This window comes from Podarcis raffonei, chromosome 2, assembly GCF_027172205.1.
Source record: "Podarcis raffonei isolate rPodRaf1 chromosome 2, rPodRaf1.pri, whole genome shotgun sequence".
Lineage (NCBI taxonomy): Eukaryota > Metazoa > Chordata > Lepidosauria > Squamata > Lacertidae > Podarcis > Podarcis raffonei.
Genome location: NC_070603.1, coordinates 60,902,882 through 60,918,153, shown reverse-complemented (window position 1 = coordinate 60,918,153; position 15,272 = coordinate 60,902,882). Strand labels below are relative to the sequence as shown.

At 40.1% G+C, this 15,272-nt stretch overlaps 1 protein-coding gene across 3 annotated transcripts in view; it reads right to left on the bottom strand.

The window, feature by feature from the left end:
• The window catches only part of SPOCK1 (SPARC (osteonectin), cwcv and kazal like domains proteoglycan 1), a 396,815-nt gene that overhangs the window by 10,181 nt on the left and 371,362 nt on the right, over positions 1-15,272 (bottom strand). For all 3 annotated transcript variants that reach the window (XM_053376868.1, XM_053376869.1, XM_053376870.1), the window contains exon 7: positions 6,434-6,550. In XM_053376868.1, coding sequence (XP_053232843.1) covers positions 6,434-6,550 — 117 coding nt within the window. The remainder of the gene's footprint in view (positions 1-6,433; positions 6,551-15,272) is intronic.

Genomic DNA, 15,272 nt, shown 5'->3' with positions numbered 1-15,272 from the left:
TAGGTCACAGCCCTTTAGATATTTGAAGAATATCTTTAAAAAACCATGTCTGCCCCTGTATAGACCTGTAAGATCATTTAGATTGTCTTGGGAATTTTTACTTGTGGCACTGCAGCCTACAGAATATCACAGGGTAGTGACCTGAAAAAGGGCATTTTCTACCATTGTTCCTGCACAGGGATGCTCTTTCCTGTTTTTACACCTTTTTATAATAACATTTTACTGGTTTCCAGTATCTGTGATACAGTTTCATTTTTATATATCACTTGGAGGTGTTTAGATATTATTAAGCATTTTAGAAATGCCTTTAATTCAGATAATAAACAGATAATAGAGAGCAGAAGAGAGCTCCGAGTGCATCCCTCAGCAGCAGGGTGACCCTGGTTTTTCATCTGAAATGATCAGCATGCGTGACAACCAAATCAAAATGCTAGTTTATATATCCATCCATCCTCTTGTTTCAGGGGAACAGTGGCAACAAATTTGTGTTACCCCATTCATTGATTGTTCCTTTAAAGAAACAATCTAAAGGGGAGGGAGGAGTTTTCTTGTTGCATCCAGCAGGGGAGGGGTGGACACCAATTAGGACCATGTACCACTGGCTTCTCCTATAAAGTTGTAGAACTGTGTTTTAAAAAATGGGAGGAGCTTTATGCTGAAGAAAAGTAGGTACATTCATATAAACGTGGTGAAGGTGGTTCTAGGTAAACACTACAGCTTTATACCTATTACGTCTGGCGTTTCCCATAACAGTGGCAGAAGTTTTGCTACTAATCACATTATTGCAGTATGCAATCTCAATGCAAGCACTTAACTGAATGACACAGTAATTAATATAGATACAACAACAGCATTATGATGCACTTGTAAGGGCCAAATGTGAAAACCAGAAGATGTTAATTGTACTTGCCCAAGATTTATTTGTATACACTGTTCTAGTATAATTTTTTAAAAAATATTTTCCTCAAGACTTCTACTAGAAAATGCTATTGTGCTACTTTAATATGCAGGCATTTAAAGAAGTCTTATGAAAAGTTTAGCTAGCTAGTTATTGCTGTTTAAAAGGTTAAAGCAAGGAAGTGAGGGATCAAAGCCTTCAAGTATATTATGGTGCTGAGATGTGGCAGCAAGTTTCTATTTCCACTTTAAACTGCTTTTGAATAAAAGTTGCTTTGATTGAATCACTACTTGACATGCCTGTGTCAACAATCAAGTCCAAGATTGCCAAGTCTTATGTACACTTTCTTGTCTCTTTCTAGACAAGTAAACCTTTAAGGGAAAAAATGCAATTTATTTATTCAAAGCAGTGACTTTCAAGAAACTACAGAAAAATCATCACATCAATCTATTACCTTTTCTTAGACATCTGATACGTCACTCTCAGCTTAATCTACCTCACAGGTTTGATAAAATGGGGAGGAGAACTGCGTATGCCACCTTGCGCTCTTTTGAGGAACAGTGTAATGAAATAAATAAATAAATAAAATAGAATTGTACAGTTGGAAGGGACCCCAAGGGTCATCTAGTCCAACCTCCTGCAATGCAGGAATCTCAGCTAAAGCATCCACGGCAGATGACCATTCAACCTATGCTTAAACAAATATGTGTAACTCCAAGGTGTGAATAATATATGTAATAGGAATTCTATTGTGCTTGACATTGTTATCCTGAACTAAGATAATGGAAAACACCTCACCAAAACTACCACACTATAAAAGTCTTGCTACAGTGGTTTCTTACTCAGACTGTTTTTACCACAAGTAGCACTGCACTGTTACATCTGAGGGATAAAAACCCAGCCCAAATCCTGCTCCAGCTCCTAAATACTGACATGTACATAATGAATTAACTGTAATTCTGAATTTTACGCCTGTAGCTTTACATTTTCAGTATAATACAGTGGTCAAAAGAAACTTTGGACATAACCCTGCCAAACTCCCCTTTGATTTCAATGAGAAAGTTGATCACCTGCCTATTGTTAGTTCCTCCTCTTTTGCAGGGAATGGAATATCTATTTAAATCTAAATCATAGTGCTGTAGGATACTCAGTGATGAATATCTTTTAAAGGGCATGCTACTGTTAACACAGATCCCTCTGACATCACTGGTATAATGGTCATAAAAAGGTTTGCTCAAATGATGGGTCATGACAAAAAAACATGATTTGATAAACAAGATACAGGCTGTCAAAATGCATACAGTCACATACACATTAATGGGGTATATGTAAAAGGAGGAACCCTTTTACATATTGATATATTTCCTTTCCATGGCAGTGCTCAGCCAGTTTTCAGAAGTGTAGGAGATGGATGTGCAAGAAAAGTAGGGTAAAGACAACAACAGCGCTGAATGTTAGATTTCTTTATATGTGTTGGGAAGCTTAATATACTTTTTTCACTCAAAATATGATGTCGACTTCCTGTTCTCTACTCCTCTCCTACAATGTTGGCTGGAAGTAAGCAAGAAACCTATTAAATGCTACAGCTCAAACATGCCTGCATTGAGAAAGCTTTGTCTTTTTCACTTTTTCCCTTCATCCCACAGCCTCAAATAATAAGGCCAAAGATCAAAAGTCTCGCTAGCTTTTTAGGTCATTCAAGTAACTCGATATATTTGTAGGCAATTCTAGAAAGGTTATTAATTAGTGCCTGTTGAGAAGGGGATTCTTTGGACTCAAAGCACCTGCTCAACCAAAAGTGGGCTTAAGTCATTACATGTAACATTGTCTTGGACAGCTGGTAACAAGAGACACCAGCTTCCAAGCACTTCAGATTCTGGAACAGATTCAAATAAGTGACCTATTTGTAAAAGGCTTCTTATTGTCTCAAAACCTTTTCACCTACACATTTCACACGTAAAAATAAACAGAAAATTGTACACTGAAACACTGGGCACAATGCACCATTTAGACAGAAGCAGACTTAATGAAAATACAATCTATAATAAATAGTTTTGGAATAGCCAGATTCAATATAGAAAAATATACACATAAATTTGTGGGTACAGACCATAGTTCAGTGGAGCTTCTGACGACACACCAGTTTAGCTGAACCCGTGTACTGATTGTACACATCTGAGCTAAAATAACTACTGATCTAATCTTAAAAAATGTGCAAATTATGGGTTCTCTTAAATGAATGGGATATATATGGATGTTATAACTTAGATGGAAACAACTATTTAGTAGAAAAAAATTATGGATAAGAACACTTGCATTCTCTATGCCTTACTGTAACAATTGTATATGCTGCATTATTGTTTGCAGGTAAAATAAAATATCAGTTTATATATATTGGGGCCTTGTGTTTGTGTTGGATTAGTGGAATGAACAAACCAAAAGGGAGACAAAAAGGCAAATCTGGATAATTTTTTTCAAAGAAAGCTATGCAGTGCTCAACACTTGCTTATATGCCATGTGTATACATGTAGCTTATATGCCATGTGAATGCTTTATCTTGTATACATGTAGGTGGATCTGTGGGCTCCATCCCTAAGACTTAACTGATTTCTAATTTCTAAGATTGGGCTGTTGAAGCTAAATTAGCTGCATCTTTGATCCTAACCACACTTTTTAGGGCATTAAACCCACTGAACTGTGTGTGGGAATTACTTTCAAACATGCATAGGCTTCCACTGCACAGAATAACTAGTTTCCAGTGACATTTAAAAAACAGCAACACCTCACTTTAGAAAAGGTACTAATTGCAAAAACAACAACACTGGTGCTCTGAATAACTTTGTTTCTGCTACTTGCAAATAAGAAAGAAAAGAGCTTTGCCTAAAGTGGACAGTGAATGAGATTACAGTAGTTAAAACTTAAAACTGTGCCAATACTTCCATTTCACGAATGAATAGGAAGAATATAATCTTTACTTTTTGCCTGCAGATGAACTTGATCCACTCGGTTTTCGTTAACTTACAGCAGCATCCTATCAAACTGCAGCACAGGAAAAAAATTCAGTGGAACACCTTCTCCAGATGCGGTGTATCCAGAGAAATCTTAGCCATCATTTCTAATCATTTGGAAGTTGCTTTAAAACCACAGAGGAATACTCAAAATAGATTGCAGTGAAAAAAGCATGTGTTTCTTATGGCTCCATAAGCATAACCTGACAGCTCATGTCAATGAAGTGATCACACGTCGGGGGAGGAAAATGCAAGCAGAATGGTGAAAGGCTGGAGATTCATGAGCACTGGAAACTTATGCCTGGTTCACACAAACAGCACTGGGGTGGGAAGTCCATTCTGCTCAAGTTCAGACTGCAGACAAAGAAATCATACAGCTGAATTTCTCCCTGGGGGTGGGCCCTCTGCATATACAAATTGGTAGACCAAGGAAAAGACTGATCCACAATTGTGCTTTCAATATCTAGTTTTTTTGTGAGCAGGAAGTTTTATATTAAGGATCATTCAGTTCTGTTATTCTGCCACAAGCAGTTTGACGTGGTACTGTCCACAAACATGGAGTCTGCTCTTAGTATTTACTAGGCTCCTGGTTGGGATTACTGTAGAGGTGTACTATTCAAGGGGCTTGGGCTATCCAAAAGAACATCTTTAGTGTCCTCTTGGTTTTCATGAAGGATTACAAATGCAGTTTGTCCTTTTAAATAATTAAAATAAATGGTAGGGAAAGCAAGATATAGTTACACACCAATAGCTTCTACTCAGGATTGCTGTTCCATGGTAACACTTAGGCCTGCCTACAATCTGCACCCTCCCTCCCTAAATACTCATTAACCCAAGAAAAAAGGCACTTTCACACAGAAAAGGTCTTGCAGTTTCTTGCTCAGAGACAGGCGGTTGCATGCTTAATAATAAATGGATAAAAAAGCATTCTGTTAAAATTATGTTTCCAATCTAGTGCCTGTCGTGGGAATATTTGTAGCACACAAAGCCTGCTGTGAATTTTTAACCTACAGATTGAAAAATTGCCCGAGTCTGACAAATTCTGTTGAGAGCAGGTGGGAGGCTGCTGACATTTCACTTAGTTTCAGCAAACTCTGCCACCCCTCACTAGAGGAAAGGAGTAACAGGACTGACAGAAAGCCCCTTTCTCCCCCCCCCCCCCCCGCTCCCTGCCTACTGCATGCTGTCAATCACTGGAAAGTCAGTAGGGCAGCAGAAGGCCTGTTCCTCTTGCACAAAGCCTTGACACAGCGCCTGTTGGATGCAAGATTCTGTGGGCCCTCAGGCAAGAGACTGTATTTAGCCCTCTTATGCGCCCCTCCTCCACAGAACCAACACATTTTTAAATCACAGCACTCACCAGTTGAGATGTCTTTAAAAGAGGGATTATTAGACAAATACATGGTGGGGGGGAGGCTATTAATTTCTACAAGGCTTGATGGTTCTGTAAGCTGTGGAATTCACTCCCTGCAGTGGTATGTCTCACACCTTCCCTAAACAGCTTTCTGTGAACATAGAAGACCCAGAACTTTATCATAGCCTTTTTACACTAGAGAGGAATGTTTTCAGGACCCACCCTGTTCTTGCGGCTGTATTTTCTTTTACCTGTTTTTAATTTCTGAATTTTAAATTGTTAAGACCTGTTGAAGGGTGGGTAGCAAGCTAGCAAGCTACTACTTATTAGCGGACAATAACAGGCAAGGGCTGTCCCCCTTACTCCCCCCAGTCCTGCTTGTGTGTTGCCCATATGCCTTTGGCTGGCCACTGTAGGAAACAGAACATTAGGCCTTTGTTTGATATCCAGCAGGAGTCACAGCCGTTGCTCTACCCCAGAGATCGGCAACCTAAGGCCCATGGGTCAGAAGTAGCCCATGAGCCGCCCCCGAACTGAGCTGCCCGCTTGGTGAGTCCCCGCGTGCTGGGCTAAACTAGCGCAGCGCAGCACGGGGACTCTCTTCTGTGGCTCTGGAAATCGCTTCTGCACAAGCCCAGACACCGGAAATCGCGTCTGCGCATGTCTGCGGCACCGGAAATTGCTTCTACGCATGCCCAGATGCTGAAAATCACCTCTGCACAGGTGCAGTTTTTGGCATCTGGGCATATGCAGAAATGATTTCTGGTGCCGCGCTGCGCTGGCCCAGCCCACAGAGGATCTCCACTGGAGTGAATCGGCCCATGCCTGGTAAGCCTTGCCGACCCCTGCGAGTCTACCCCATTTTTCCTAACCCCAAGTATTATCCTATTTGTCTAATGCATTGCAGGGTACAGTTCTTCCCTAGATGGTCCATTAGCTACCTCACAGTTTCCCGACTTGACAGACTGCAAATGGTGATTAAATTTCAAACCCTGTTTCTATATGCAAAAAATAAAGGAAAATAAAACAAAATAATGGGTAGTTTGAAATAGCAGGAGAATGTACCACAGCATAATTAAACGAAAGATTCCACATTAGCTGTCATTACAGTTATTGTTGACTTGCTGAACTTGTGAACTTATCTCAAACTTTATTTTTAGATTGTCATCTTACTGCCTTGTGCTGAATCCGAGCTGGTTGGCTTGATGACACGATTTGCATCTTCATGAAGAGCACCAAACCAGTCTTTTAGGCGGGATGCAAGGGTCCTCAGCTCCTTGTCTGTGCAAGCTGTTAAGAAAATGACAATAATTAAATTAGTGAGAACATGCTACACATGTCCTAACAGAAGATGATTATTGCTCTTCTGTTTCTTGAAGAATAAACTTTGATTCAAAGATGTTTAGATTTCAAAGAGACAAAGGAGTAGCAGGTCGAAGGGTTTATCAAGAAAATTCAAGGCAGCAAGACAAGATTTATTATTATACTTGAATATTGCCTAAGTGGGAGACAATTTATGGTTTACAATCCAGACAAAAATCCATCTCACAAGATGTGTGGGAATTTTTTGGTTGTCACCTTTTAGGTCTTCTGAGAAAGAACATCAATCAAACAGCAATAGGAAAAAAGAAAGCCAGCTAGCATTGCTATTAGAACAAGACCCTGAGAATAATTTATATCCCTTGTTTGGTTTAGTTTAAAGCTATTGTCATGGCAATAGGAAATCTTTCTTTTAATGGAAGCTGTCATGTTCTCCAATTTGACGACAAATAAGACTTTGCAACCTCTTAAGGGTGTCTCTGCTTCTTCATCTTACCTGGATGAAAGCATACACTGCTTGCTTCCATTATAATTTTTTATTGGGAAACATCTAATTTTTTCCTCATAAATTTCTGCCAAGAGATTAGTGCCCAGCAGAAGCCAGTATTTATTAGCAGGGGGGGGGGAATTAGACAGTGCTTCCTGACACAAAGAATGTTCCAGCTTTGCATTATCTTCAGTGTTTGAATTCACAGATTGAAGCCATTTTATCATTCTTGTCATAAACTCATTCTAAAATTTAAATAACTTTTCTTCAGATACAAAAGAAGGTTTTTCTCTAGTAGCATAGGACATGCTTTACAGAATAATCCACAGCAGAGAATCCCTATTCACTGCATATTTTAATACAGCCCCTCCAACTATCTCTGATATAGTCACATGAATGTCACTGTGCTTTATAAAGCTAAGTGACAAGACAGGTTCTTTTTTTTTTTTGCTGCAAGGACCTTAGAGTTTAAAACTGTGAGAAGAAAAAAGAGCATGACAAATGACAGGGATGGCCAACAGAAGGACAGTGTATCAAAGGCAAAGGCAAAATCAATTGCATGAACCAATACAACTGAAGATCATATCAGAAGGCAAGAGAACATAGACTTCATTTGTGAAACATGCTCAGCAGCCAAAAAAACCAATTTCTTTACATGGTACAATAAACAACTGTGTTTTGCTACCTGTGACCTGCCTGGGACTACAAAAACAATTGGTGGGGGAAGACCAGGCATCTTGGTTGGCCACTATATATGGTTGGTGGACCACATTCAGGTTATGGTGGCTCTTACATTGGTTAGGTCAGCTCTGTTCACTAGATCATGGTAACTTTCACACTCATTCTAAAGTCACCAGCAAATAAACTGGGCTCTACAAAATCTACTGAATAAGAAATGAAGACTTGCTGTTCTTACATGATCTCAAAGTTCTGCAAAGGTTTTTTTTTCCTTAACCAAAGACATAAACATGTAAAATTGGCAAATTATAGTGAAGGGAAATGCAGTTTTAACAAGAATGCTGTTTTTATTACCAAAAAGGCTATGTATTATTCATCATTCTATTCTTTATTATCAGAAACATATGCAACCTTATATTTTATTTATTATATTCTTCCTCTTCCTTGGTTGGTTTTCACGTAGGAGCAAAATACCTTAATTAATGAATTATCTGAGGACATGAGGTATTCTTTCCTCCCAAAAGCTGAACTGCTGATAATGAAAAAGTACTTCCCATTTCTCATCAGTTTTACTTGTTGAAGCCCTTTGGAAAAACTCTGGGCTGCTGAAAACACTTGGAGGTAATTTCTCCCCTCCCCCCATGCACCACAGTTTTTGTACTTCCTGGTTCTCATGGGCAAACTCTGGTTTGTTCAAACTCCCCCCTCTCAAGTTTCAACGAGAGAGCAAATTATGGCTTGTCAGGAAGTGTAGAAATACAGTGGTACCTCGGGTTAAGTACTAGATTCGTTCCGGAGGTCCGTTCTTAACCTGAAACTGTTCTTAACCTGAAGCATCACTTTAGCTAATGGGGCCTCCTGCTGCCGCCGCGCCGCCGGAGCACGATTTCTGTTCTCATCCTGAAGCAAAGTTCTTAACCTGAAGCACTATTTCTGGGTTAGCGGAGTCTGTAACCGGAAGCGTATGTAACCTGAGGTACCACTGTATTGGTATGTGAAAGGAAAGGGAAAGTGGAAGAGGGAGCCTATAAGCCCAAGGCTGGTGCACTTTCTAGCATATCCAACAGTTATCGTGCATGCATCCAGAACTCTAACACAATTTGAAAATCTAACTTTAAGTACTAACACAGAATCTAAATGTGCATAATCAATAATTTATAAAATCATTAGTGACATACGATTAGGACAAACAAATTTGATGAAACATACTTGGGAATCTGATCTAGATACAGTAATTGAGGAGGTAGATTGGCAGAGCCTGTGGGGCAAAAAGCCCTTAAATTCAGTGCCCAGGCTCATAAAACAGAATACTCGTAAGCTGCTACACAGATGGCATTTAACACCTTTGAGGTGCAGTCATATTAATGAAGCTATTTCTGCTCTTTGCTGGAGAGGGTGTAAAGAGATTGGAACATAGACATATGCCATGGGCCTGCAGCAAATTACAGCCATTTTGGAAAAATGCTATTGGTGAAATAAGTTTGATCACAAAACAAATGTTATTTGCACCCCACCTTTAGTACTGGTAACAACCTTTAAAAATGAAAATGTCAAGCTGAGATACAAATAATTGATTGCTTTTCTTTAAGTAGCAGTTTGACAACTTGTTGCCCAAAATTAGAACACTTGCAAATGTCACAATGGAAATGAAAGTTTGGATTACCTTCAGAAAAAAATATAAATGACCAAGAAAATTAAAGCCTTAGCTGGAAAGAGAGATTGGGGTGATTTTATAGATACATGGTACTCTTGCATCACATACTCGACAGAACATCAACTACAGCGGCATCCATTGGACTTGCATTTGAAATTGTGGAATAATGTCTTCCCTTAGGAATCTGTGATTTGGGAAAGGAGTCTGAGGCGAGGGGAAAGGTAAATGGGGAGTATGCTCACAGTGGTGGGTGTGTGCATGCACATGTGATTGCATGCTGATATTTCTCCCCTGTTAGTACTAGTAGAAATTCCATTTAAAGTCAGTTGGGAAGCTGGGAACGCACTTTAGAAACAGGTTTCCTAATATTCACTGCTGACATTTCATAAAACCAAGCAAGTAGCTCTTTTCTGAAAATAAATGTGCGTATTTACACTGACGTTCTCTGTCCCCGTCCCCATCCCCCACTGCCTGTAGAGGAAAGAAGAAAAAGGCTGTTATTCTTCAATGCTGGGGAAACTACATTTTTCTAGATACAAACATTTCATGTCAAAGTGGTTCCCCAGTGTTATCATACACAATGTTCTGGGTGTTTTAATGGCCAGCTTTCTAGAAGCACAGTGCCTGTCCTGATAACCACCTCTGATCCGCCTGTCACTTATTTACACCTGGTGCTGCAAATAAAGCTGGAGACAACGAGATGCGTAGTAATAGCTGTGAGATGAATGCAGGACCTGCCAAAGCAGCAGAACAGAGGAAACACATTCTGATGTGGAGCTTACATAAAACAGGGTTTTTAAAGAACAAAGCTCAGAGATAAAATAGCACAAAGACAGAGGGCTGCCGTTCAAAGATGCACGGAGAGAAGCACAGTGCCATAGCCTACTTTCCTAGTTCATGTCAGATGCTTCTCTGTAAGTGTTAATTAATTCTGTGAGAACCTTGAAAGTTTTGGCAGTTCAGCTTACTCAGATGCCCAGAAATCTGGAAGCTAATCAGAGACTGATGCAAACTATTTTAGCATACTGGGCAGGAAGATTATACTTCTCTATTGTACACCACCTGTAATGCTTTGCCAGATGTTTCTCCCTTTCTGGCATGGTGCTTCTGCTTTCAACAGCTGCACAACAGGCTGCAATTCTGTGTAGCTTCCTCTAGCATGGTGGTATAGTGATGCTAGAAGTTCTCTTCACTGACAAGTTGCAAAATTTATTCTAGTGAGAAAATATGAGGTTTTTTATTTGTTGCTGTTGTTGTTGCCAATTAATTGGTTACCTTTTATTCTGTCAGGACTCCTGTAGTTTTGGCAATTGATAAAGAAAGCAGTGCTTGGGGTTTTTTGTTTTGTTTTAGCAGTCATTTTCACTGCAAAAACAGGATAGCTGCAGCAAGAACATTGCAAAATTGGGAGAACATTGAAGGAAGTCTTTGCTTCAGTTTGCCATTTTGGAAAATGCAAATGTTGCAGGGTCACCTTTAAATGCTAGCTGAACTGAATTCCTTCCCCATCTTTCCTTCCACTAGTGACCCCTTTTATTCCTATGCCAATGCAGATCCCACACATATTCCAACCACCCTCTCTCCCTTCATTCTCCACTGTCTTCCTTTTCAAATCAACTGTACTCTTGAGCTTTGTAATACCACTTTTTTTCTCATTCAAAGCAGGGCCCCATTTGCCTCAACATGGGGAGGAAAAAGAAGATGCACCTCATCAGATTGGGGCAAAGCTTGTGGGTGTACAAAAATTCAAACCATAAGGAAGTTAGGAGTATACAGATACAACTGGTGCCAATGGGAAGTAGGCAAATGTGACGCCCAATGATTGCAACATTATGCAATTACTTGCATGTGTCCATGGGCTGTTGCAGTTCATGTAAGATTACAGGAAGAATGTCATAATGCCTTAAGAAAGCCCACTGCCTTTCACTGCTGTCAGTTACCACATTTATCTGACCATCATATGTAGGTTCTGTGCATGTGATCATGGATGCTGCAAAATTCACATTCCCACTTCGTATGGCGCAAGTCTCTCCCACTTGCATACAACGTTGGATCAATGCATAGACAGAAAAGCAAGGCCAAGAGAAGCCACCCAACTCCCCTCCCAATCTTTCCGAGATTAAGGTAGTGGTAAATGTCACATTTCACTGAAAAAATAGTTTAAGCTTTACACATAAGTAGGGCTTCTCAGGGAAATGGCTGCTTCTTTAAAAGAAACGAAAGTTTAACATGGATACTCTGCAGCAATCTATACAATAAGAGTGATTTCCTTGGAGAGTTGAAGTAATCCTAATGACCATGAAAACAATCTGCCTGTACATTAAGGAGAACAGAAACAGAACTAATTTAGTGGAAAAATACGGGTTGAGATTCTTTGTTCTGTTTGTAGCCTTCCAAGTAGCTTGCCAGGTGATGTTGTGGCAAATCAGTATTCTTCATTGTGAATCAAAGCCAAATCACCCAGCTTAGCCTAAATGGGTGAAGTTTGCATTGAGGGCAAATGGACATGGTCTTTGTTTGGGAATAAGCAGTGAAAAAATTATCCTAAGAGTGTGGTGCTTACAATGGCTAGGCACAGTCTGAACTGGTTGAAAGTAAGCACAGGCTGACTATGGAGATAATAATGTTGACAATATTAGCTTCTCTGCATCACATCCTATTTTTTTAGTTTCTTGTTTTCACCACTGGTTAGGAAAGTAATGAACTTCCATAGGAAGCATCAGATCTCTCTCTCCAAATGGGAACTCATGTCAGATTTCCCCTTCACCACCACTGCAGAAACCTTTGCGGCCCCAATGACATCAGAGTAGCAGAGTTGGTAGGCCTGGAAAAGGGACGTGCTCCATACCCTCCAACATGTCTCCAATGGAAATAGGGACATCCCATTCCACAATCCCTTTTTACTATTTATAACCCCCCCCCCACACATCTCACTGGGTTGCCCCAGCCACTCTGGGCAGCTTCCATAATAAAACGTTAAACATTTAAAAAACTTCCCGATACAGGATTGCCTTCAGACGGTTCAGGGGTTGGATAACGCCATACCCGCCAAAATTTATCCAATGAAAATAGGGACATCCTAAGGAAAAGTGGGACATTCTGGGATCAAATCAGAAACCAGGACAGCTTCTCTAAAAGGGACACCCCTGGAAAATAGGAACACTTGGAGGATCTGGTGCTGGGGGTAGATTGGGGGGCCTGCTGGGATGGATAAGGAGGAGGACTTGGATCCAAAGCCTTCTCAATCCAGGGAGAAGCCTATGCTAACCCAGCCCAGGAATTGTTGCAGTTTATTTCCCTTCCACTGGAAACACAAAACAGAATAGGAAGGAGAAACACATGGAACTCTCTCTGCCCTCATTTCTGCCCTCTCAGCTATACTTCTGAATTTCAGTGGGACCTTTCTGCATGTATGGCTCAGTGAAGAAAACCACACAGCTGTTTTTCATTCAATGTAACTAATGATGAATTCTGTGGCAGCTCATAAGAATAAAACTGCAGAATGAAACTCATGCAGCTCTACTCAAATATGTTTGACATATGAAATTAATTAGATCCCAGCTGGTTATTGTTTTTATTTTAATTCCTTTAAAAATTAGATGTTTTCATAATTTGTTTCTTTCATTACCTACCCATGGGAAATGAAGTAAGTCTCCTTGTGATGTGCTTCTTATTTATTTACTTAGCGAAAAGGTAAGCAAATATGAAATTATCAACTGTACTTGTACAGAGCCAAATCATTTATTTTAATCTGAGCTGTTTACTTAGTATAATATGTGTAATCATGCGTATGGCATTATAATGCTTTACTCGTGGGTTAGCTGCATTGGCTTGTAGCCCATCGCATATTGAGAAGATCCATGTCATCTGCCTATCCTTTAAGATGTGTATGTGGTGTGCATGCATCATTTTAAAAACCACAGGAAAAAATAATAGGCAAAGACTGAATCAACTTGCCAAGAAAGGAAAATAAATGAAAGATGGAAAACTGTGAGATAGGATGTTGTTTTTTTAATGTGAGGATTGACATACTTAATTTCAAAATAGTTTTATTTCATGACCACAATGCTTAACATATAAATCTAAATAAATTAGCAAGAAAACTGGATCAAGCTGGAAGAGATGAATCATCTTATTTCCAATCTGAATCACTTTCTCCTGTGTTCATTCATCTCTTCCATTACATTTCCGCATTAATGTGCATTAAAAACAACTGACATGAAAATCCACATTTGCATACTATTTTAAATTTAACCTGGTGCCTCAGATTGATGAAGCTAGGTGTTTGGATAGAAACCTTGGAAAGGGCATTGTAGAGCTGAGTTGCTACCACTAAAAAGGCCTTTTATTCAAGTCACCACCCTAGTTGTCAACTCAAACAAAGCGGGGGGGGGGGCAGCGCTGGAGAATGTTGTTCAAAGATAAGCATATGGGCCTTTAGAAATCTGGGTTCCAAGCTATAGGCTTTTCAGGTTAAAAGGAAAATAAAAGGAAAGCCAGCGCAGCTCTTTTAAAACTGGTGGTGTGGTTTCTAACTGGCTACCAGCACCTGCCAACCATCTAGCTGCCATATTCTGAGCCAATTTCAAAAACAGCTCAGGGCATGAATGCACTGTAGTAGTTTAATCTGGATTTGAACAGGGTGCAGATAACAGTGGTCAGGTTTTCTTTTTTCAAAAGTGATCATAGCTGATGTACTACCTTAAGCTGGGAAAAGGCGCTTTGTGCCACAGGTGGCATCTAGAGCAGCAATATTCAGCCTTCTGAGACCCAGGACCAACTTTCAGCCCAAGCATGCATTTGAGGACTCACTAAGGTTTTTAGCAATATATTGGTTTGGTTGTTGCACTGCAGTTGTGACCCACCATAGATCAAGCCCACTAGTTGAAGACCTATGATGTAGAGCAGCCATAGGCAAACTCAGCCCTCCAAATGTTTTGAGACTACAATTCCCACCATCCCTGACTACTGGTTCTGTTAGCTAGGGATCATGGGAGTTGTAGTCCCAAAACATCTGGAGGGCCGAGTTTGCCTATGCCTGATCTAGAGTAAGGGATGGATCTAACAGCATTCCACCCTGGGAACGTGACTCTCTCTCACACACACATAAAGGAGCTCCAACTGGGAGCTGCCTAGTGGAACCAATCCCAGCAGAACTTGCATTTGGCACTGTGACAGCCACCTCACAGCCATTCTGGGGCCCCTGCCATCTGAGGAAAGGTAGTACACCTCTCTTGCCCCTTTTAAATCAACCTAGAAACTTCCCTTAGGCCTCTCAAGGTGGTGTAGTTTATGGTTTCTACGCATGGAGGTGTTAAAATAAGAAAAGATACCGGCTTATGAAAAATTTGTGTTAAAGGGACAGAAAGTATTTCCCAACGGGGAAAAAGAACACACAAGAGTTAAGCATGATTATTTCTCCATCTTTATAATTGCATATCCTAGAGTAGAATCTTGTCCTCCAATCCTGATACATATAATTTGCTCCACTATCTCTGAGCCTACATAAGCCTTTTTTTGTCTCTTGAGTGAACTAATCCTCTAACTAACTAACTAACTAACTAACTAACTAACCCTGGCTACCTGTTAATAGAGCATTTGCCCACCTGCCTCCTGCCAATCATAAGTTTCACAAGTGGGCAACAATAAGTCATGGAGCCCCTCAGACAATAAATGTGTCCACAATCCCTCACACAATGAAGTTCTACTGTTTTCTCAGGGTAAATTAGGTATAGCAAGTTAGCCCTATAATCCTCAAATGAACAGGCAAGAAATATTTGCATTTCCACATCATACACAATAATAGTCCATCTAAAAGCAAGGCCCATACAGCCAGTCCATTTCATCAAAGCTTTGTTCTTTCACAGGCACCA